Source organism: Ornithorhynchus anatinus, chromosome 3 (assembly GCF_004115215.2).
Source record: "Ornithorhynchus anatinus isolate Pmale09 chromosome 3, mOrnAna1.pri.v4, whole genome shotgun sequence".
Lineage (NCBI taxonomy): Eukaryota > Metazoa > Chordata > Mammalia > Monotremata > Ornithorhynchidae > Ornithorhynchus > Ornithorhynchus anatinus.
Window position 1 is genome coordinate 682,979 of NC_041730.1, and position 22,956 is coordinate 705,934.

The window sequence follows — 22,956 nt, forward strand, 5'->3', positions numbered from 1 at the left end:
ATGGTAGGGCAGTGCCCCAGGCATTGCTGGTGGAAGGTCTGGGGTGATGATATTTCTCAGGGCTGTGGGGGTTCTCCCTCCCCTCCCACCCAGCATCCTGGTAGGGAGAATGGGGTGCACCTGGGGCAGGGGTTGATGAGCACTCCGGAAGCCCAAGTAGGGCTGGGAAGAGTGGGACCCGGTGGTCATTATCCAGTCCTCGAGCCTGGCGCTGGGGGATTCGGGGTCGGAGCCATGAGGTCTAGAGCCCGTCCACAGAGACTTGCCCCACGCTTGGTGGGGGCAGTTTTATTGGTGGAAATGTCCTGGAGTGGAGCAGAGAAGCCATCCAGGCAACCAGCCAGGCACCTAGTCAGCCAACAAACCAACCAGCCAACCAGCCCACTGGCCAGCCAGCCGACCAACAAACTGGCCAGCCAACCAACCAGCCAGCCAACCAACCAGTCAGCCTTCCAACCAACAGGTCAGCCAACCTTCCAACCAACACATCAGCCAGCCAACCAGCCAGCCAGGCAACCAGCCAACTGGTTAGCCAACCAACCAGCTGGTCAGTCAGCCACCCAGCCAGCTAACTGGTCAGCCAGACAACTACCATCCAACTGGCTAGCCAGCCAGCCAGCTGGTCAGCCAGACAACTGGCCAGTCAGTCAGCCACGGAAGCCCCCTCCTGTGACGGTCTCTGTGCGGCCGGGGTCGGTTCTGGGTTCCTGGTGTCCGGGAGTGCCTGGCCCCATCCCACAGCCTGGCAGGGAGGGAAAGACTCAGCCGGGGGAAAGGAGTAGGTGGGGAGCCTCCTGGGTAGTGCTGGTCAACGGCCACATGGGTCTGGAAGGAAGGAAGGAAGGAAGGAAGGAGGCAGGGCCAGGGCCGGGAGAGCCATGTCTCTGGGGACGTCTGAAGCTGGAGTATCCAGAGGGGCGGGGAACAGGTCTTGGCGTAGGGTTTCAAGGAATAGGAAGTCGGTGCAGGGGATCAGCTGGTGTCTCCATGATCTCTCCCCTGGTCGTCTCCGCTGTTCTCGTCCACGCTGGCCTGTCTCACCATTCTCCGTGCTCTGGGAATGGAGGGGAGAGGTTGCTGCCCCTCGAAGACCCGGCTCCGGCTGGCCACGAGGGCGGCACTCTGCAGAGCCATCACCGACTGGTGGGATTCCAGGGCTGGGCGGAAGGCTGAAGGCCCCATCCTTCCTATCTCCTCCTGGGAGGGCTGGGGGGCCCCCTCCTCAGCTGAGAAAACCTGGAGTGGAACAAAAGCAACTCAAGGCTCAGTTAGGGGTCCCCGCTTGTCCTCCATCTACACCCACCCGCTAGAACTCACTCGCTCCCTCGGCTTCAACTCCCGTCTCTAAGTGGATGATTCCCAAATCGCTTCTCCAGTCCTCGCCTGGAGAGGGGGATTAGAACTCCCAGACTCAGGCTCTTTCTTTTAGGCCACACTGCTTCTTGACCTCCACACGTGGCTCCTAATAATAATGATTAGAATAATAATCGTGGTATTTGTTAAGCGCTTTACGTGGTAAGTGCTGAGGTGGATACAAGCAAATCTCGAGGAGGTCTTCCCTGACTAAGCCTTCATTTCTCCTACCTGTCCACCTTTTGTCATCTATACATTTGGAGCTGTACCCTTAAGCAACTCCATACCCCCTTTTTTAAAAAAAGTGGTATCTGTTAAGCACCTACAATGTGTTCTAAGCGCTGGGTTGATACAAGTTAAGTAGGTTGGACACAGTCCCTGTCCCAAATTCACTCATTCATTCAATTGTATTTATTGAATGCTTACTGTAATAATACAATGTTGGTATTTGTTAAGCGCTTACTATGTGCAGAGGTCTGTTCTAAGCGCTGGGGTAGATACAGGGTAATCAGGTTGCCCCATGTGAGACTCACAGTCTTCATCCCCATTTTACAGATGAGGTAACTGAGGCCCAGAGAAGTTAAGTGACTTGCCCAAGGTCACACAGCAGACATGTGGCGGAGCCAAGATTAGAACCGATGTCACCTGCCTCCCAAGCCTGCGCTCTATCCATGAGTCCATGGGAAGCAGCATGGCTCAGTGGAAAGAGCCTGGGCTTCGGAATCAGAGGTCATGGGTTCGACTCCCGGCTCTGCCACTTGTCAGCTGTGTGACTGTGGGCAAGTCGCTTCACTCTCTGTGCCTCAGTGACCTCATCTGTAAAATGGGGATTAACTGTGAGCCTCACGTGGGACAACCTGATGACCCTGTATCTACCCCAGTGCTTAGAACAGTGCTCTGCACTTAGGAAGCGCTTAACAAATACCAACATTATTATTATTATATCTTTATTTCCCCAATCTGTAATTGATTTTAGTGTCTGCCTCCCACTCCAGGCAGGGACTGTGCCTACCAATTCTACTGTATTGTCCTCTCCCAAGCACATAGTACAGTGCTCTGCACACAGTAAGCACTCAATAAATATGATTGATTGAATGAAGAGGGAGGGCAGTTGGACCCACGTACTAAAGCCTAGCCCAAGCCCGGCACCCAGCTCCCAGTGCCGTCCCCCTCCCCACCCCCTAGCCCCTTCCCGGCCTCTGACCTCGGGGAGATCTCCGGGAGTCATTGGCTTGAGCTCCGGGGACTCCAGGCAGCTGATGGATCTCATCATCCTCCTCAGATCGATGCGTCGCCTCCGGCCGGCCGGCCCCGACTCCTCTGCGGCCCCCGCCGGCGCCCCGGAATCCCCGGGGTCAGATGGGGTCGGCGGGGGCAGCTGCGAGGGGACCTGGGCCGCCAGCTCCTCCAGGGAGGACCCTCCCGCCTTCTGCTCCCACACCTGGCTCTGTCGGCTGAGGGGGTCAGAGGCCGGGAGTCAGGGGGGAAGCTGTGGAAGGGAGGGCGCCCACCCCACCTCCTCCCGGCTACCCCCAGGCCCTGGCACCTGGCAGTGAGGATGCCCTGGTAGGTGTGGAGCTGGCGCAGGAAGCTGGGGATGGGGTGGGTGACGGGTCGCAGGTCCTTCACGTGGCGCAGGGCCACGTCCAGCTCCCAGCCGTACTGCTTCATGGCGTAGGCCACGACCGTCGCCGCCGAACGGCTCACCCCCATCTTACAGTGCACGAGCACGTGGGAGCCCTGGGCCCTGCCGGAGGGGTGTGGCGGTGGAGGGAAGGGCGGCTTTTCAGGGGGAGGGTCCGCTTTCCGGACCCCCGACCTTCCGCCCGCACCCCCCACGTTGGACCCCTCCGAACCAGGCCGCAGCGTGGTTTAGTGGATAGATCTGCTGTGGGACCTTGGGCAAGTCACTTCACTGGGCCTCGGTGAACTCGTGTGTCAAATGGAGATGAAGAGTGTGAGCCCCATGGGGGACGGGACTGTGTCCAACCTGATTAAATTGTATCTACCCCGGTGCTTAGTCCAGTGTTTAGCACATAGGAAGTGCTTAACAAGTACCATAATTACCTCCTCCCGGCCCCACAGCACTTAGGTTCATATATGTAATTAATTTTTTATATCAATGTCTGTCTCCCCCTCTAGACCGTAAACTTGTTGTGGGCAGGGAATGTGCCTGTTATATTATACTCTCCCCGGCGCTTAGTACAGTGCTCTACACACAGTAAGCGCTCAATAAATAGGATTCAGTGATTAATGAATGAATATTATTATTACTATGAGGTTGCACTGGGTGTGGCGGACGGGGGTGGTGAGCCCACCCGTGGGAATGATTGACCCGGGGGGGGTGGGGGCTGACCGGGCGGTCTCGATGAAGCGGTGGGTTTCAGGCCAGTGGGGCAGCAGCTGTGAGGACTCCTCATCCCACAAGCGCACGTTGTGGTAGGTGAAGAGCTCGGGGAAGAAGTTGTCAATCTCCCGTGACATATTCAGGATGTGGCTGACCCTGAGAAAGAGGCCATGGGCCGGGCTGGGAGATGCCGAGGGCGTGGAGGGGGCAGGGGGGAGAAGGAGGGCGGGGGCGGGGGGAGGGAGAGGCGGGGTAGGGCGGGAGGGCCGGAGGCAAGGAGGAGAGGAAGTGAGAAGCAGCATAGCCCTGGGAGTCAGAAGGACCTGGGTTCTGATCTCGGCTTCGCCACTCGTCTGCTGTGTAACCGCTAGACTGTGAGCTCATTGTGGGCAGGGAGTATGTCTGCTATATTGTTATATTGCACTCAACCAAGCGCTTAGTACAGAGCTCTGCACACAGTAAGCGCTCAAAAAATAGGATTGACTGACTGACCTTGGGCAAGTTACTTGACTTCTCTGGGTTTCGGTTCCCTCATCTGTAAAATGGGGATTAAGACCGTGAGCTCCATGTGGGACAGGGATTCTGTCCAATCTGATTAACTTGTATCTACCAGAGAGCTCAGTACAGTGTCTGGCACATAGAAAGGGCTCAACAAATACCATGAAAAAACAAAAAAAGAGTGGAGGGTGGGAAATGGAGGCGGGGTCCTAAGCAAACATACCCGTTGCGCTGCAGCTCCTCCAGGTTGGCAGCGTTCCACTCGGAGCCCTAGGCAGGGAGACAGGGGCTGAGTGGCTTTAATAATAACAATAATGTTGTTATTTGTTAAGCGCTTACTAAGTGCAGAGCACTGTTCTAAGCACTGGGGTAGATACAGGATAATCAGGTTGTCCCACGTGAGGCTCACAGTTAATCCCCATTTTACAGATGAGGTAACTGAGGCACAGAGAAGTTAAGTAACTTGCCCAAAGTCACCCAGCTGACAAGTGGCAGAGCTGGGATTCGAACCCATGACCTCTGACTCCCAAGCCCGGGCTCTTTCCACTGAGCCCACTTAAAAGCTATCCATCCCCTTGCCCGTTCCCACCTCACCTCACCTCACTCCTCTCCTACACAACCCAGCCCACACACCTCACTCCTCTAAAGCCAACCCTATTCGCTGTCCCTCGATCCCATCTATCTCGCCCCCGAACTCTCTGCCGCATCCTGCCTCTGGCCTGAAACGCCATTCTTCCTCATAACCAACAAAGACTCTCCCTCTCTTCAAAGCCTTATTGAAGTCCCACTCCTCCAAGAGGCCTTCCCTGACTATGCCCTCCTTTCCTCTTCTCCCACTCCCTTCTGTGTCACCCAGACTTGCTCCATTTATTGATCTCCCCTCCCAGCCACGGAGCATTTATGTACATTTCTGTAATTTATTCATTTATATTAATGTCTGTCTCCCCCTCTAGGCTGTAAACTCTTTATGGGCAGGGAATGTTACTGTATACTGTTATACTCTCCCAAGCACTTAGTACAGTGTTCTGCACACAGTAAGTGCTCAAAAAATACGATTGAAATGAAAATAATTGAAATGAAAAAATGTGTCTGTTGCATTGTACTCTCAGTGCTAACCTTCTCACTACGCCTTGACCTCTCCTGTCTCGCTGCCAACCCCCAGCCCCCGGTCCCGCCTCTGGTCTGGAATCCGCTCCCTCCTCATATCCATCAATTATTCTCCCCTCCTTCAAAGCCTAAATAAAGGTACATCTCCTCCAAGAGGTCTTCCCAGACTCAGCCCCACTTTTCCCCATCTCCTCCTCCCTTCTGTGTTGCCCCGGCTTGCCCCCAGCCCAGCCCACAGCACTTATGTCTATCTCTGTCATTTTGTTTGTACTGATGTCTGTCTCCCCGCCCAGATGTGAGCTTGTTGTGGGCAGGGACTGTCCCTGTTTATTGTTGTATTGTACTTTCCCAGGCACTTAGCACAGTGCTCTGCATACAGTAAGCGCTTAATAAATACGACTGAATGACTGAATGCTCTCCCCAGCGCTCAGTACAGTATTCTGCACACTAAGCGCTCAATCAATATGACTTAGTGACTGACTGGTTGAGAGGGGTCACCGGTCCATCCCCAGATGACCCGGCCGGCCCTGCTCTCTACCCCCACTCCCACCCCCCAGACTTCCGCCCCTGCTCCCGCGCTGGACTCACCAGGTAGACGTGCGGAAAGATGCGGGAGGCCCGGTCACGCTGGGCCAGGAGCAGAAGGGCCTCGTTGTCGATGAAGTCACGGTGGTCCTGTAGCGGACAGCCCAGGCGCTGTTCTAAAGCCTGGCGGATCTGCGGGGGTTAGAGCCGGGGCCGGGGGCCGGCAGGGGGAACTCAGGGGGCGGGCCCTGGTTTCCGGCAACTGGAAGTGGTACCGTGCCAAGCGCTCAGTACAGTGCTCTGCACACAGTAAGCACCCAATAAATACCGTGACTGATTGATGGATTGATTGACCTTGGCCCCAACAAGGGCAGAAGGGCGGGGCAGTGAGATATGGAAGAAACAGGATCTCGGATCGGGCTGGTCCAGGATTGGGATTTCCCATTCCTTCATTCATTCATTCAATTGTATTGACTAAGTGCTTACTCTTTGCAGAGCACGGTATTAAGCACTTGGAAGAGTACAATATAACAATACTCAGACACATTCCCTGCTCATAGTGAGTGTCCCCAAACTGAGGTGGGGGGGTTCCCTTGGGGTCCCTGCCCCACCTCCTTAGCAGTTATGCTGTCCAGGTCACTGGTGTCCAGTACGTGTTGCAGCTCCTCCCGGATCCGCCTCTCCATCAGCTCCAGCTCCGAGACACTGTGGGCCCGGCCCCGTCAGCCCCCGACAGCCTCCACTGACCCCGGCCCTGTCAGCCTCCACCGACCCCTGCACTTTCAGACTCCATCAGCCTCCACCAACCCAGGCTCTGTCAGTCTGCACCAGCCCTAGCCCTGTCAGCCTCCACCAACTCCGGTCCCAACAGCCCCTGTCACCCCACTCCGACTCAGGTCCAGTCAGCCCCTGGCAGCCTCCACCGACCCCAGCCTCGTCAGCTTTCACCAACCCTGGTCCCACCAACCCTGGGCCCCCTCAGCCTCCACCAACCATGGCCCCATCAGCCCCATCAGCCTCCACAGACCCCAGACCGTCAGCCCCCGTCAGCCTCCACTGACCCCAGCCCTGCAACCTCCGTCAGCTTCCACCGACTCCAGCCCTGTCAGCCTCCACTGGGCCCTGTCAGCCTTCACCTACCCCGGGCCCCCTTCAGCCTCCTCCAACCTCCACCGACCCGGGCCCCGTTAGCCCCACCAGTCCCAGCCCCTCCCCCAAAACCCCTTGACCCTGGCCCCGGGGAGCCTATGCCCTCCCCGGGCTCACAGCTCCGGACACTGACCGGCCGGGGTCCGGGTCGGCCCGTAGAGACTCTAGGTCGGCCATGGCCATCCACTCATTGAGGCAGCTTTGGTTGGAAGTCACCCTGGCCTGGTAATACTTGGTCCAGGCCAGGGCACCTCCGCTCCCGGGCACCAGCCCGCCGGCCAAGGCCGCCTCGCAGACCTGGTGCAGAACCTGCAGGGTGGCCCTGGGGAGGGGGCAAACGGGGGTGGGTGGGCAGGATAGGGCACATTCGGATGATTGTGGGGTTGGGGGGTGGGGGCCAGGGAGGAGTCAGTCAGGGGTGGAGGTGGCGGCAAGGATGGGGTGGAGTCATCTCAGGGAGGGGGTAGGGAGGGGCAGGGGGTGGGGCAGGGGCAGGGGGTGGGCTCAGAGGGGATGTGGGGGGGGCCGCTCTGGGCTCTGCTGTGCTCACCACATGGTTTGGATGGAAATGGGCTTGAAGATACGACTCTGGCCCCCCGAAGTCACGCTAAAACCTCTGGAGGGAAGGTCGGGGAGAGGGTCATAATAATGATAATGGCATTTGTTAAGTGCTTACCATGTGCCAGGCACCGTACTAAGCGCTGGGGTGGATACAAGCAAATTGGGTTGGACACAGTCCCCGTCCCACATGGGGCTCACAATTTCAATCCCAATTTTACAGATGAGATTACGGAAGCACAGGGAAGTGAAGTGACCTGCCCGAGGTCACACAGCAAGGGTGCAGTCCCATGGGTCGGCGGGCTGCAGCTTCGACCGGCCCCATCCCTCCTGCTCCCACCTGCGCCCTCTTCACTGCCACATGGGCAGGAGATGTGTCTGTTTATTGTTGCAGTGTACTCTCCCAAGCGCTTAGGGCAGTGCTCCGCACACAGTAAGCACTCGGTAAATAAGAATGAATGAATCACTCACCCGTCTCCATCGAGGTAAACTTGTGAGTCACTCCACAGGGGCAGGGCCAGACCCAGGCTGCAGCTGGAGGCGCTGGGGAGATGGGGAAACTGAGGAACCCTGCCTCCCTCCCTCGAGACCCTCCCGCCACCACCTCGCCCCTGAGGTGCCCCATCTCCTGCTCTCGCACCTGCCCTTGGGAAAATCCACTCCCAGCAGGACGGTCTCATCCCGGGCCTCCAGTTGGGACGGCGATACCACGAGCAGGTAGCGGAGGCGGGGAGGCCGGGCCGACTCCAGCTGCACCGCCTGGGGATGATGTGGGGAAGGGGCCGTGCCCCGTCAGGACACTCCTGCTTGTGATGATTGTGGTATTTGTTAAGCGCTCTATTAAACGCTGGGGTGGATACAGTCTAGTCAGGTTGGGCACAGTCCCTATCCCATGTGGGCTCACAGTGTCAATCCCCATTTTACAGATGAGGTAACTGAGGCACAGAGAAGTGAAGGGACTTGGCCAAGGTCCCACAGCAGACAAGTGGCAGAACTGGGATTAGAACCCATGACCTGCTGACTCCCAGGTCTGTGCTCTAATAATAATAATAATGTTGGTATTTAAGCGCTTACTATGTGCCAAGCACTGTTCTAAGCGCTGGGGTAGATACAGGGTAATCAGGTTGTCCCACTTGGGACTCACAGTCTTAATCCCCGTTTTACAGATGAGGTCACTGAGGCACCGAGAAGTCAAATGACTTGCCAAAGTCACACAGCTGACAGGTGGCGGAGCTGGGATTAGAACCCATGACCTCTGATTCCTAAACCCGTGCTCTTTCCACTGAGCCACGCTGCTTCTCTACCCACTACACCATGCTGCTTGGACTCCGGAGACCCCCTCTCCGTCCTCCCGGGCGCCAACCGGATGGTTTTTAGCTAATTAATTCAAGAGGAGCAGCGTGGGCTAGTGGATAGAGCCCGGGCCCGGGAGTCAGAAGGACCTGGGTTCTAATCCCGACTCCTCCACTTGTCTGTTGTGTGACATTGGACAAATCATTTCACTTCTCTGTGCCTCATTTACCTCATCTGTAAAATGGGGATTAAGACAGTGCCTGCTTTATCACAGCATCCAACCTGATTAGCTTGTATCTACCCAGCTCTTAGTACAGTGTCTGGCATATACTAGTAATAATAATAATTATGGTATTTGTTAAATGCTTATTACGTGCCAAGCAGTGTACTAAGCGGTGGGGTACATACAAGCAGAATGGGTTGGACGCAGTCCCTGTGCCATGTGGGGCTCACAGTCTTGACCCCCATTTTACAGATGAGGGAACTGAGGCACGGAGAAGTGAAGCGACTTGCCCAAGGTCACCCAGTAGATGTAATAATACTAATAATGACGGTATTTGTTAAGCGCTTACTATGTGCCAAGCACTATTCTAAGCGATGAAGTAGATACAATGTAATCAGTTTGTCCCACGTGGAGCTCACAGTCTTCAACCCCATTTTACAGTTGAGGGAATGAGGCACAGAGAAGTCAAGTGGCTTCCCCAAGGTCACACATCAGACAAGTGGTGGAGCTGGGGTCAGCACCCACATCCTCTGCCTCCCACGTTGCTTAATGAGTACGCGCTTAACAAATACCGTAAAAAAATGCACCAGAGAACCCCGTCCTCCTCTTCCCCTTGTCCCACCGGGTCCCTCCCCACGTCCAGCCCCGCACCAGGCGGATGTCATCCTGAGGCCTGAGCAGCTCCACCATGAGGCACAGGTGTCGCTTCTGCTCCTCGTCCCGCTCCGGCTGGCCAGGCTCCTGGGTCCCCGCCCGGGGCTCGTCCTCTTCCTGGGCCCCAAGAATCCCGGCATCCTGTAGGCCCAGCGCAGCCCCGCGCAGCACTGCAAAGCTCTGCCTGAAACAGGGTTGGAGCAAGCAAGCAAGCACAGATACTTATTGAACGCTTACGCTATGCAGAACACTCTACTGAGCGCTTGGGAGAGTACAGTGGAAGTTGACAGACCTGTTCCGTGCCCTCAGAGCCTGGGAGCCGCTCCTGGCACGGAGTCTGTGTCTAATTCCCACTTGTATACTTAGTAATCATTCATGCATTCATATTTATTGAGCGCTCACTGTGTGCGGATCACTGTACTAAGAGGTTGGGAGAGCACAAGACAGCAATAAACAGACACATTCCCTGCCCACAACGAGCTCACAGTCCAGAGTCTAGTACAGTGCTCTGCGAACAGTAAACTCTTCATTCGATCGTATTTATTGAGCGCTTACTGTGCACAGAGCACTGTACTAAGCGCTTGGAAAGCACAATAGAGCAATAAAGAGAGACAATCCCTGCCCACCACGGGCTCACAGTCTGGAGGGGGAGACTCTTCACGCACAGTATTACTCCTCCTGCTCAAGGAATTTGCAATCTACTTGGGGAGGCATTTGATCACTTATAGGTTGAGGGGCTACCGAGACGGGGGGGTGATGGTGGAAGGCAGAGCAGAGTCGAGGGGCACTGGGGAGGGGGCGATTGGCAAACCGGGGCTAGAGAGAGGGGCTCAGGAGTCCGTCGGTCCGGTCTGGGGCCTGGCGGCTGCTGGCCCGGGACCTCGGACCTGGCCAGGGGAGAGGGAGGGAGGGAGGGAAGGTGGGGGGTACCGGAGGAGAAGGGGATGGAGGTGCTGGGGCGCTCACCGTCTCTGCAGCTGGTCTCTCCGGCTTCTTAAATCGTCCTGCCAGGGGGGCAGAGTGAGAGGCGGGCTATTCGACGACGGTCCGTACGGGGCCTCCCTGGGAATTTATTGGGGGAAACGCCCCCAACCCCCTCCACCCTCAATTGAGGGTCTCTAAAACCCACCCGGCTCTACCTCCCAAATCTCCCCCCTTCTCCCCTTCCCACTTTTCTCCCTCCTTCTTCCCTCTCCCCCAACGGCGGTCGAAGGGACGGGCGACAGAGGGCCATGGATGCCCACCCTCTGCCCCCCGAGGGTGAGGGGGCGCTGGAGGAGGGTGCCTGGGGTTGGGGGTCGCCTAGGAGGCGGCCCTCGGCCCCAAACTCTCATCCCCGCTCTGAGCCTCCTGCCCAGGGCCTCCCCAGTCTCCGTGCCCAGATGGCCCAGTCCCGCCCGGTGCCCGGTGCCAGGGACCAAGTGTCCCGGACTGGGCAGGGTGGACACTGCCAGACTCACCGCAGCTCCGAGCTCGGGGCTGGGGCTGGGGCTGGGGCAGGGGAGGGGGCAGGGGCTGCTGGAGGAGGGGGAGCGCTGCACGGTGACCAGGGCCATAGGGCACCGGTCCTTCTCAGCTCAGTCGTGCAGTCTTGGGCAGCCACAACCAGGAAGCGCGAAGGGTGCCAGGCGCCTCTCCGGGGGCGGCCCTTAAAGGGCAAGGCTCCCCCTCCACTCCCCGCCCCTGCCCCTTGCCCCTGCAGTCCAGCCTCCAGGCCGCGGGGGCGGGGAGGGGGCGGGGACGGGGCCGGGGGAGGGGCCATTCGGTCTGGGAGCCAGAAGGGCGGTGGGATCGAGTCCTCACTCCACTCCCTCCCCGCAGGCTGGGATGGCGGGAGGGGCCGGGGTCCAGCCGAGGATGTTCTCCCGGCCTGCTTTCCGAGAACGGGTGCTCTTGCTGGGGGAGAGGGTGGGCCAGCCCCGGGAGACCCACAGATATCTAGAAGGACAGACGGAAGGAACCGCAACCGGACAGAGGGGCCCACTCAGGGCCGGACAGACAGACATTCCTACCCAGCAGCCCGGCGGACAGGCCCACCTACAATCGGACAGACAGAAAGGCCCACCTTTCAGCCAGGCAGACAGACAGACAATCCCACCCACAGCTGGACAGTTAGAGGAGCCCATACCAGACAGACAGAGCCACTCTTAGCCAGACAAAGGACCCACACTCAACGGGGTGGACGGACCCAGCCACAGCAGGACAGACAGATGGATCCACCCCCACTGGACAGACAAGACAGAGGAGCCCACCCTCAGCTAGGTTGACCGAGGGGCGCTCACTCAGCCGGGCAGATGGGCCCACCCCCATCCGGACGGATAGATAGAAGGGCCTGCCCATAGCTGGACAGAAAGAAAGACAGGCCCACCTTGCAGCAGGACTGACGGATAGAGGGGCCCATCCGCAGTTGGACAGACAGGCCCACCTTGCCGATGGACGGACAGATAGAAGGGCCCAAACACAGCCAGACAGACAAGCCCACCTCACAGATGGATGGACAGAGTAGCCCACCTCACAGCTGGATGGGCAGACAGACAGGCCCAGCTCACAGCCGGACAGATAGAAGAACCCACACACAGCTGCACAGACAGAGGGGCCCACCTCACAGCCAGACAGACAGAGAGAAGGGCCCACACGCAGTCAGACAGACCCACCTCACAGCCAGATGGACAGATAGAAGGGCCCACACACAGCTAGCCCGACAGAGAGGCCCACCTCACAGCCTCACGGACAGGTAGAGGGACCCTCACACAGCCAGAGGGGACCACCTCACAGCCAGATGGACAGATAGACGGGCCCACCTAACAGCTGGATGGCCAGATAGAAGGGCACACACACAGCTGGACAGAGGGGCCCACCTCACAGCCATACAAAGGGCCTTTTCAGAGCAGGACAGACAGGCCCACCTTACAGCTGGACAGAGGGGCCCACAGCAGCCAGCCAGACAGAAGGGCCCTCAGACAGGATCTCGTCCCTCCTGCCTCCCTCCTCCCAGCCAGGCAGAACATCACACCCAGATGAACGAGGTGCCTCTTTGCCCCGCTGCTTAGAAACCACACTGTGCGAGGGGCACGGAAGGAGGTAGGGTTTCCCTCTTTATTTCCACCCGCTCCTCCACCCCGACAGTTCTGGGCATCCCGACCCAGCTTGGTCCGGTGTTTCGGCTTGGGGCGGGCGGCTCAGTGGTCGGTGAGGGAGAGGCGGAGGATCCGCTCCAACTCCTCTTGCTCCTGCCGCCCGCGCTGCTCCCGCTCCTCCTGCTCCAGCGCAGACAATTCCAGGGCCAGGCTCATCTGCTCGTGGAAGCCGGGGGTGACCCCGACCCAGGACACCATTTCTCGGCGTTCGGGGTCGGCCTGCAGGCTTTCCTGAAGGGCCCTGTGGGGGGGACACAGTCAGAGTGGGGGGGGGGGGGAGATGGCCGTGAGGCCAGAGGGGATTCATGGGGAGGGGGTGGGCACACCAGTCTCCTCTCAGCTGCCCTTCCACTGTCTCCTCCCTCCGATCCCCCGCCCCCGACAAACTAAGGTGGCCTGCAGCCTTGGGAGGCGGAGGGGGTCTCTGCTCGGCCCTCGCTTCCTCATAGAAGCAGCGTGGCTTAGTGGAAAGAGCCCAGCCTTGGGAGTCAGAGGTCGTGGTTTCTAATCCCTTTTCCAACACTTGTATGCTGTGTGACCTTGGGCAAGGTACTTAACTTGTGCCTCAGTTACCTCATCTATAAAGGGAGCATTAAGACTGTGAGCCCCACATGGGACAACCTGATTACCCTGTAGCTAGCCCAGAGCTTAGAACAGTGCTTGGCACATAGTAAATGCTTAACAAATACCATCATTATTATTCAGGAGTGACACCCACTAATGCCAGTTAGCTGGGCCCAGCTAGCTCAGTCAATAGAGCAAAAGACTCTTACTTGCAGGTCTTGGGTTCGAGCTCCACATTAGGCCCTTCAGTTTTCTTTCTACCATCCCTGGCACATAGTAAGCGCTTATCAAATACAATTATTATTAATCCCCAACTTCCGGGTCTGGTCAACCCATCAGCCCACAACAGGGCTTTGGGGATTCACTGACTTCTTTAATCATTGTTTGCTAACTGCTGTGGCCACGAGATATAATCACGCATCATGCCTTGCCCCCAGCTGACACGGTAGGTGTTCCGTCCTAGGTGCCCCGTCTCCCCACCAAAGACTTTAAGCTCCTCGGGAGCAGCAGTTGGCTCTTTTACTTTGTATCTTCCCAAGTGCCCCGTTCAGCACAACCTGCACTCAGGAAGGGGAGGGGGCGAGGAGGAGGTTGGGGAGAAGGGGGGAGGATGGGGGAGAGAGAAAGGAAAAGGGGAAGGGGGGAGGGAAGGAGGGGAGGAAAAGGAGAAGGAGGGGAGGAAAGAAGATGGGGGGGAAGGAGTGGAGGAGGAAATGGGGAGGGGAAAGGGAGGGAGGAGGAGGAAGGAGGAAAAGGGTGGAGGGTGAAAAGGGGGAGGGGAGGGAAGGGGGGAGGGGAAGAGGAGGAGGGAAAAGGAGAGGGAGAAGTGGGGGAAGGGGGAAAGGAGGGGGGGAGCGGGAGAGGGAGGGGGAAAGGGGAGGAGGGAGGAGGAGAAGGGAGGGAGAAGGGGAAGAAGGGAGGGAGAAGGGGAAGAAGGGAGGGGGAAGGAGGGAGGGGAAGGAGGAGAAGGGAAGGGGGAAGGAGGAGAGAGAGGGAAAGGAGGGGAGAGGTGGAGGGGGAAAGGGGGGGAGAGGTGGAGGGGAAAAGGAAGGGAAAAGGGGGAAAGGAGGGGGGAGGCGAGAGGCGGGGCTAGCTCACCGCTCTAGCTGCAGGTGCTCCTCATAGGCTGGGGGGTGAGGGGACAGTGGGGGCCGTGGGCCCGGGCTAGGCCTGGAGTTGGTCAGGGCTTCCCAGATGGTCACCTAGGAGGGCCAGACCCTCTGAGAAGGCCGCACCGAGTCCCCTCCCGCTCGGCCCCACCCCCTCCAGCATGGCCCCGCTCCCAAACCCTGTCCTCTCCCTGACTTCTTCCTCACTATGGCCGGCCCTACCATCTTTCCCGTCTCACAGGCCCGCAACCTTGGTGTCATCTTGACTCCGCTCTCTCATTCACCCCACACATCCAATCCATCACCAACATCTGCCGGTCTCCCCTCCACACCATGGGCAAGATCCGCCCTTTCCTCTCCATCCAAACCACTACCTTGTTGATACACTCTCTCCTCATATCCCGACTGGATTACTGCATCAGCCTCCTCTCTGATCTCCCATCCTCCTATCTCTCGCTGCTCTAGTGTATACTTCACTCTGCTACTCGGATCATCTTTCTACAGAAACGCTCTGGGCTTGTCACTCCCCTCCTCAAAAACCTCCAGTGGTTGCCTGTCAACCTTCACATGAAACAAAAACTCCTCACTCTTGGTTTCAGAGCTGTCCATCGCCTTTACCTCCTCCTACCATCACCTCCCTTCTCTCCTTCTCCAGCCCAGCCCACACACTCCGCTCCTTTGCTGCGCTAAACCTCCTCACTGGACCTCGTTCTCGCCCTGCCCTCCATCGACCCCTGGCCACATCCTACCACTGACCTGGAAAGCTCTCCTCCTCACATCTGCCAAATTAACTCTCTTCCCCTCTTCAAGCCCTACTGAGAGCTCACCGTCCTCCTTCCCAGACTGAGCCCTACTTTCCCTCCGTCCCTCCTCCCCTCCCCATTCCCCCTACTCCCTCCCTCTGCTCTTCCCCCTTCCCCACTCCACAGCAGTTGTGCATATTTGTATATATTATTTATTACTCTATTTTATTAATGGTGCGTACATATCTATGATTCTTTTTATCTTGATGGTATTGATGCCTGACTACTTGTTTTGTTTTGCCATCTATCTCCCCCGTTTAGACTGTGAGCCCATTGTTGGGCAGGATTTATCTGTTGCCAAATTGTACATTCCAAGTGGTTGGAACAGTGCTCTGCACACAGTAAGCGCTCAATAAATACGATTGAATGAAGGAATGAACTTGCTCGGCGTCGGCTCCACCTGACCCCGACCCCTCCGGCTCGGTCCCCCTCCCTGCCCGGACCTGATCTGCCTCGCTGCCGGCCTCCAGCAGGCTCTGTCGGATGGCGATCTGCAGCAGGTGGTCATCGTCGTCCTGGGGTCGCGGCGGCTCGCTTTGGCCCGGGCCCAGCACCGTGTAGCCCAAGGGCACCTCGAACACGGCCGGGTCCAGCTCGCAGCCCGGCGGGTTCCCTGGGCCGGGGCCAGGCCGGGGTCGGGGCCCGGGTCGGGGTCGGGGGCCGGGGCCAGGGCCGGGCCGGGCCCCCCGGTCCGAGGTCCGGGGGACCGGACCCCCGACGGAGCGCAGGGGCTCGTCGCAGCCACACAGGTTGCTGAAGGTGATGCGGGCATTGAGCACGTGGAAGAGGGGGATCTCTGTGAAGGAGATGGGGAGGGGTCTCTGACGGGGGCGGGCTGAGAATTGGAGGAAGTGGGGAGGAGGAAGTGGAACCTGCCCCCTCCTGCCCCCATGCTTTTAATAACAATATAATAATAATGGTATTTGTTGAGCGCTTACTATGTGCTGAGCACTGTTTTATGTACTGGGGTAGATACAATGTAATCAGGTTGGCCCACGTGGGGCTCACAGTTTTAATCCCCATTGTACAGATGAGGTAACTGAGGCACAGAAAAGTTAAGTGACTTGCCCCAAGGTCACCCAGAAGACAAGTGGCGGAGCCGGGATTAGAACCCATGTCCTCTGACTCCCAAGCCAGTGCTCTTTTCCACTGTCACGCTGCGTGAAGTTACTGAGGCACAGAGAAGTGAAGTGCCCACCGATCTTGACGGGGAAGCCTGGCGGCAGGCGCAGGGTGATGAAGTCGCGGAGCTTGGCGAAGTGAGCGTTGCTGAGGGCCATGAGGTCGATGATGGGGGCCAGCTGGTCGGCCAACGACAGAGGATGCTCCTCGCTCAGCCACAGCGTCGCCTTGAACCTACGGTCGCCCCCGCCCGCCCGCCTGCTGTCACCCCGGAGGCCCCCCAGGCCCCGCAGGCCCCGGGAGAGCCCGGCGGACCTCGCCCTCACCCCTGTGGCCATCGGACCCTCCTTTTCCCTCCCCACTGTGTCCGCCGGACCCCCGTCGCCACCACCGTGTCCGTCAGACCCTCCTTTGCCCGCCCCACCCAGCCTGTGTCAGCCAGCCCTTCCTTTCCCCTCTTCCTCAAGCCTGCCAGACCCCCAACCCCACCACCGTATCCGCCGGACCCTCCTTTCCCTTCCCCCCGAGCCTGCCGGACCCCCGCCCCCCCAACCACAGTGCCTGCCGGAGCTTGCCGGACTCCTGGATCCCTCCCACCTCCTCCCCCCGACCATGCCGGCCCTCACTTCTGCACCCGACTGCTCAGCTCGACGGGGCGGCCAATGGTCCGAGCCTCCAGGCTGAAGTTTGGGTCGAAGTACTCGTCCGGAGAGATGGCTGTGGGATTGGTGGGGCTGGCGCGCTGTGGCGGCGGGGCCTGAGGGGTGACTCACCGTCAGCTTGCACCTTGAGCCCCCTCGCTTTCCATCCACCCCTCCCCACGGCGAGCCCTGGACTGTCCCTTCTTCCTGGGTGTGCGGAGGGGCCCAGGGATCGGGGATGGAGAGAAGAGGCAGCGGGAAGCCCCTCAGCCCCCAACTCACCCCGCTGTGGGAGCTGTGTTGCTGGGCCATCCCCAGGAATGACTGGAATGGGGTCTTGCCTCCTGGGGGTACAGAGATTCCTTGAAACATTCCTGCTACACCCCCCGTCGTGCCCCGCCTCAGTTTACCTTTACTCCGGGACTTATCCTGTTCCGAGAGGTGTTCGGTGCGGGTGCGGGTCACCAGCTCCATGTTGCTGGCACTGTACACCTGAGGGGCGGGGGAAGGTAAAAATAATAATAATTGTAGTATCTGTTAAGTGATTACTACGCGCCAGGCACTGTACTAAGCCCTGGGGTGGATACAAGTAAATGGGGTTGGACACAGTCCCTGTCCCCGATAGAGCTAACAGTCTCAATCCCCATTTTACAGATGAGAGAACTGAGCCCCAGAGAAGTGAAGTGATTTGCCCAAGGTCACACAGCAGACAAATGGAAGGGAAGGAGGCAGGAAGGCAAAAGAGATCCACCCCCACATGCACACTTCCAAGCCTGCCTGGCCCCGTGAACTCCTGGGGAGGGCCTATCCGGGTCCCTGGTTGGAGGGAGGACAAGGGAGGGGAGAGTTTGTTCCGGCCCTGCCCTCACTGCCTCATCCCTGCGGACATTCTTGCCTTGGTTTCGTAGCCGCTGACCACTTCCATCTTCTCGGCCCGCCAGCCCCAGATTCCACACTTGTTCCTGCAATAATCAGTCAAGTTTATTGAGCATTTTATATGTGCCGAGCCCTGGACTAAGCCCTTGGGAGAGCACAATACAATAGAGTTGGTAGACAAGTTCCCTGCTCAAGGAGTTTAGTCTAGAAGGGAAGACAGAGTAAAATAAGTTGCAAATATTCACATGAGTGCTGTGGGGCTGAGGGTGGGGTGAACATCAAGTGCTTAAAGGATACAAATATAAGTAAGAGGGTGATGCAGAAGGCAGAGGGAATAGGGAAAATGAGAGTTTAATTAGGGAAGGCCTTTTGGAGGAGATGTGATAATAAGGCTTTCAAGATGGTGCCGTGGGGTAGGAAGCGGGGAGAGATTTCCAGGCCAAAGACAGGAGGTGGGTGAAGGGTCAGTGGCGAGACAGATGAGATCGAGGGACAGCGAGTAGGTTGATGTTAGGAGAATCAAGTACACAGTCTGGGTTGTAATAGGAAAAACAGTGAGGTATGATGCAGAGGTGGCTGGGCAACCATTAGAAGTTCTTGAAGAATGGGGAAACTTTGGGTTTTTTTTAAGAAAATGATCAGGGCAGCAGACCAGAGTTGGGAGAGACAAGAGGCAGAGTGGTCAGTGAGGAGGCTGATGCTATTGATGCCTGTCTACTTGTTTTGTTTTGTTGTCTGTCTCCCCCCTTTCTAGACTGTGAGCCCGTCGCTGGGCAGGGATTGTCTCTGCCTGTTGCCCAGTTGTACTTGCCAAGTGCTTAGAACAGTGCTCTGCACACAGTAAGCGCTCAATAAATACGATTGAATGAATGAATGAATGCAAGGAGCCAAAGCGGGATCGAAGAAGCGTGGCCTGGTGAAAGGATAAGGATGGGAAAAATGTTTGGATAAGCTGAAGTAGCAGTTGAGATGGGGAGAAAAGGGTAGATCTAGCAATGCAGTGAAGGTTGAACTGACAGGATCTGGGAACAGATTGAAAATGGGGGTTAGCCTGGGAGCTCGTTGTGGGCAGGGACTCTCACTCTTTATTCTTGTACCGTACTTTCCCAAGCGCTTAGTACAGTGCTCTGCACCCAGTAAGCGCTTAATAAATCCAATCGAATGAATGAGAGAGAGATGAGTCGAGGATAACACCCAGGTTATGGGCTTGTGAGACAGGGAGGGAGGTGGTGCCTTCATAGTGTTGGGAGAATCAGGGGGAGGATAGGGTTTGGGTGGGAAGTTGGGTTTTGGCCGTGTGCCGGCAGCAGGGCAGGGCGGGGTGTTCGGCGTCCCTTTCCCGCGCACACATGCCCACCTCTCGAAGGCCACGTGGCGGGTATCCAGGTGCGTGGAGACGATGGGGGAGGTGAGCCGACTGGCCACGTGTTCCTCGCTGGGCTGCATGGAGGCCAGCAGCCGCGTGGGCTCGGCCAGCGCCAGCGTCTCCGTGTGCACCACCTGCCCGTCGTGGTCCACCTCCAGCAGGAGCGCGCCCGCCCCTGCAGGACCCGAGCGACCGCTGCCCGCCCGCCTGGACATGGTCTCCAGCTGGGGGTTGAGGCCTCTCCCCCGCCCCCTGCCCAGAGACCCTTGCTGGGGTCGGAGGCCTCTGCTTCCCCCAGAAGGTTCCCCTCGATCAATCAATCGATTGTATCTTCTGAGAGCTTTCTGTGTGCAGAGCATGTACTGAGCGCTTGGGAGAGGACAAGGCAACAGCGTTGGTAGATACGTTCCCTGGCCACCATGAGTTTACAGTCTAGAGGGCGTGTCTAGGCAGGGAGGCTGGTGGGTCACGGGTTCAAGGGAAGGCATTTGGACACAAGGGTCCTGACTTGGGCGGGGGGGTGGAGGAGTCAGGCGGGACAGGGTTAGGGCCCCCAGAAGATTCTGGCTGCTAGCAGAGGGGATTCCCCTCCCTTCTCCCAGCTTCCCCCCCTCTTTAAAAAACAAATGGTATTTATTAAGAGGTTACTATGTGCCAGGCACTGTACTAAACGCTGAGGTAGATACAAGCTTATCAGGGTGGACACAGTCTGTGTCCCCACTGGGGCTCACAGTCTTAATTCTCATTTTACAGATGAGGTAACCGAGGCACAGGGAAGTAATAATAATAATAATTGTATTTCTTAAGTGCTTACTATGAATCGAGCACTGTAAGCGCTGGGGTGGATACTAAATACTGGGGTAGACACAAGCAATTTGGGTTGGACACAGTCCCTGTCCCACATGGGACTCACACTTTTACTCCCCATTTTACCAATGAGGGAATTGAGGCACAGAGAAGTTAAGTGACTTGTCCAAGGTCACAGAGCATGCAAGTGGTGGAGACAGACTTAGAACCCAGCTCCTTCTGATTCCCAGGCCCGTGCTCCATCCATTAGGCCATGCTGCTTCCCTCTCCTCTCCTCCCCACTTTCCCTCTTTCTCCTCCTCCCCCCACTTCCCTTTACCCCCTTCCACCTCCTCTCCACCTTTCCCTCTTTCCCCCTCCTCCCGCCCCGTCGTCCTTTCCCTCTTTCTCCCCTCCCGGCGCCCCGCACCACACCGCACAACACCGCACCTTGGCCCCTGAAGATGTAGCTGCGCCGACCTCGCTGCCAGGACATGTGCTCGAAGCCCAGGAGCGTAGTGTCCACCCGCAGACTCTCTCCCCGCTTCCATACGCGGTACACGTCACTCGGGCACATCTTGGACACCAGGGGCACTGAAGGCCCGAGGAGGAGGAGGAGCAGGCACAGGTGAGGGGGCAGGGGAGGGCCCGGCCCGAGTGGCCCCAGTCCGCTCGATCGATCGGTCAATCAATCAGCCAATCACTCCGGCACCCACTCACCCCAGCTGGTGAATTCCCACTTCATCTCCACGTAGAAGTCGGGGGCCTGGGACACGGACAAGGGTTACGCACCAGGGACAGAGCCCCCAGAGAGGACCCCCAGGGAGGGGAGGGAGATCCCCATTCTCCCCCGGATGGTCCCTCTCCCCGCCAAGCCCCGGAAGAGATGTCTGTACTCCCCCCCAATCCCTGCCCGCCGTACCTGGCGCAGTCGGTTGAGGAGCTGGGGCACACTCTCCAGCCGTTGGGTGGCACGCTGATAGTCTCGATATTGCAACACCACCTGTACCATCTCCGGGTCCCCGGTGCTGATGGCCTCCTGCAGGACTGGGAGATGGGGTGACCCTAACCGGGGCGCATCCAGACAGCACCCCCCAACCTCCTCCCCATACCGAGCGCCCCCTCCTCGGCTTCCCAGGGCCTCCAGCCCCCCGGGGAGTCGTACCAGCCCAGCCGTGCCGATTCTCCTTCCTCACGTCGGCGTTGTGCTGCAGCAGGACCCGGGTGGACTCCAGGTTCCCCAGAGACACGGCCAACTCCAGCGGGGTCCTCCCGCGAGGGTCCACCAGCTCGATGTCATGCTGCAGGGGATAAACCGGACGGGAAGAGCCCCAGGGAGGGATAATAATAATAATGATAATAATAATTCCGGTATTTGAGAAACAGCGTGGCTTAGAGGAAAGAGCTCGGGCTTGAGAGTCAGAGGTCATGGGTTCTAATGCCTGTCCTGCCATTCGTCAGCTGTGTGACTCTGGGTAAGTCATTCTGCTTCTCTGTGCCTCGGTTACCTCATCTGTAAAATAGGGATTGAGACTGTGAGCCTCACTTGGGACAACCTGATTACCTTGTATCTACCCCTGCCCTTAGAATGGTGCTTGACACATAGTAAATGCTTAACAAATACCATCATTATTATTATTGTTAAGCACTTACTATGTGCCAGGCGCTGTACTAAGCGCTAGGGTGGATACAAGCAAATCAGGTTGGACACAGTCACAGCCTCAATCCCCATTTTACAGATGAGGTAACTGAGGTCCAGAGAGTGAAGTGACTTACTCAAGGTCACACAGCAGACAACTAGCGGAGCTGGGATTAGAACCCATGACCCTCTGACTCCCAAGCCCATGCTCGATCCACTATGCCTTACAGCGTGGGGAGGTGCACAAGCAGTGGGAGAGGAGGGGGGGCGTCCTGCTGGTGGTGGGGAAGGGTCAAGGGGCCGGGAGAGAAGGCTTTAGGGACCCTGAGTGGCTGGGGGGTGAGGCGTGGCCGCCAAGGTAGGAGGAGCTCATTCAATTGTATTTCCTGAGCACTTACTGTGTGCAGAGCACTGTACTAAACGCTTGGAAAGTACAATACAGTAATCAAGAGAGGCGATCCCTGCCCACAACGAGCTCATAGTCTTGAGGGGGAGAGAGGGGACAGACATCAATACAAGTAAACAGGAAACAATATAAATAACTAAAAGAGTAAAGGATGATGAAGGAGCGATGGAGCCCAGCTTGGGAGGAAGAGGCGGGGGGCCCGGGCCGAAGGTGTGGGAGATGGAGGCCGGGTCCGGGGTGCAGGGGCGGCCCCGGCACAGTGTGGGGGGGGCCCGGGAGGTGGGATGGGGGTGGTCCCGGCCCCCCCACCTCACCTGTCCGAGGCGCAGAGCCGCCTCCAGCTCGCGGTGCCGATTGGCCCAGACCAGGCGGTGCAGCGGGAAGCTGGGGTCCGGACTGGACATGGTCGGCTCCGCTCAGCGCCGCATCGCCGGCCGGGCCCGGTTCTGGTCCTGGGCCGGTCCTGGTCCTGGGCCAGTCCTGACTCTGGGCCGGTCCTGGCTCCGGGCCGGTTCTGGTCCTGGGCCGGTCCTGGTTCTGGGCCGGTCCTGGTCCTGGTCCGAAGCCGGGACCGGTCCTGGTCCTGTCCTGGTTCTGGAGTGGTTCTGGTCCAGCCCTGGTTCTGGGCCGGTCCTGGTTCTGGAGTGGTTCTGGTCCAGGCCTGGTCCTGGGCGGGTCCTGGCTCTGGTCCGGCCCTGGGGGTGGGCCGGTCCTCCTGCGCGCAGAGCCGCAGCCCCGCAGGCGGTGTCGTCCGTCCCGGTGCGGGCGGGGGGGCGGGATGCGGGATGCGGGATGCGGGA

General features: G+C 58.2%; 2 protein-coding genes across 2 annotated transcripts; both read right to left on the bottom strand.

Moving 5' to 3' along the window:
• Positions 1-251: 251 nt before the first annotated feature.
• On the bottom strand, positions 252-11,378 carry SSH3 (slingshot protein phosphatase 3). The gene is made up of 14 exons (XM_029061800.2): positions 11,168-11,378; positions 10,674-10,711; positions 9,705-9,891; positions 8,178-8,296; positions 8,009-8,080; positions 7,530-7,595; positions 7,113-7,301; positions 6,442-6,535; positions 5,894-6,022; positions 4,422-4,468; positions 3,710-3,856; positions 2,900-3,100; positions 2,558-2,807; positions 252-1,236 (listed from the first exon to the last, which is right to left on the bottom strand). The coding sequence occupies exons 1-14, from the start codon at positions 11,261-11,263 to the stop codon at positions 973-975; spliced, it is 1,899 nt and encodes a 632-aa protein (XP_028917633.1). The 5' UTR covers positions 11,264-11,378; the 3' UTR covers positions 252-972.
• A 1,403-nt stretch (positions 11,379-12,781) lies between these two features.
• Positions 12,782-22,911, bottom strand: ANKRD13D (ankyrin repeat domain 13D). The gene is made up of 14 exons (XM_029059335.2): positions 22,471-22,911; positions 21,277-21,412; positions 21,034-21,158; positions 20,832-20,877; positions 20,562-20,705; positions 19,317-19,500; positions 17,979-18,045; positions 17,494-17,575; positions 17,366-17,427; positions 17,069-17,199; positions 16,519-16,676; positions 15,764-16,116; positions 14,507-14,610; positions 12,782-13,085 (listed from the first exon to the last, which is right to left on the bottom strand). The coding sequence occupies exons 1-14, from the start codon at positions 22,558-22,560 to the stop codon at positions 12,887-12,889; spliced, it is 1,881 nt and encodes a 626-aa protein (XP_028915168.1). The 5' UTR covers positions 22,561-22,911; the 3' UTR covers positions 12,782-12,886.
• Positions 22,912-22,956: the final 45 nt, after the last annotated feature.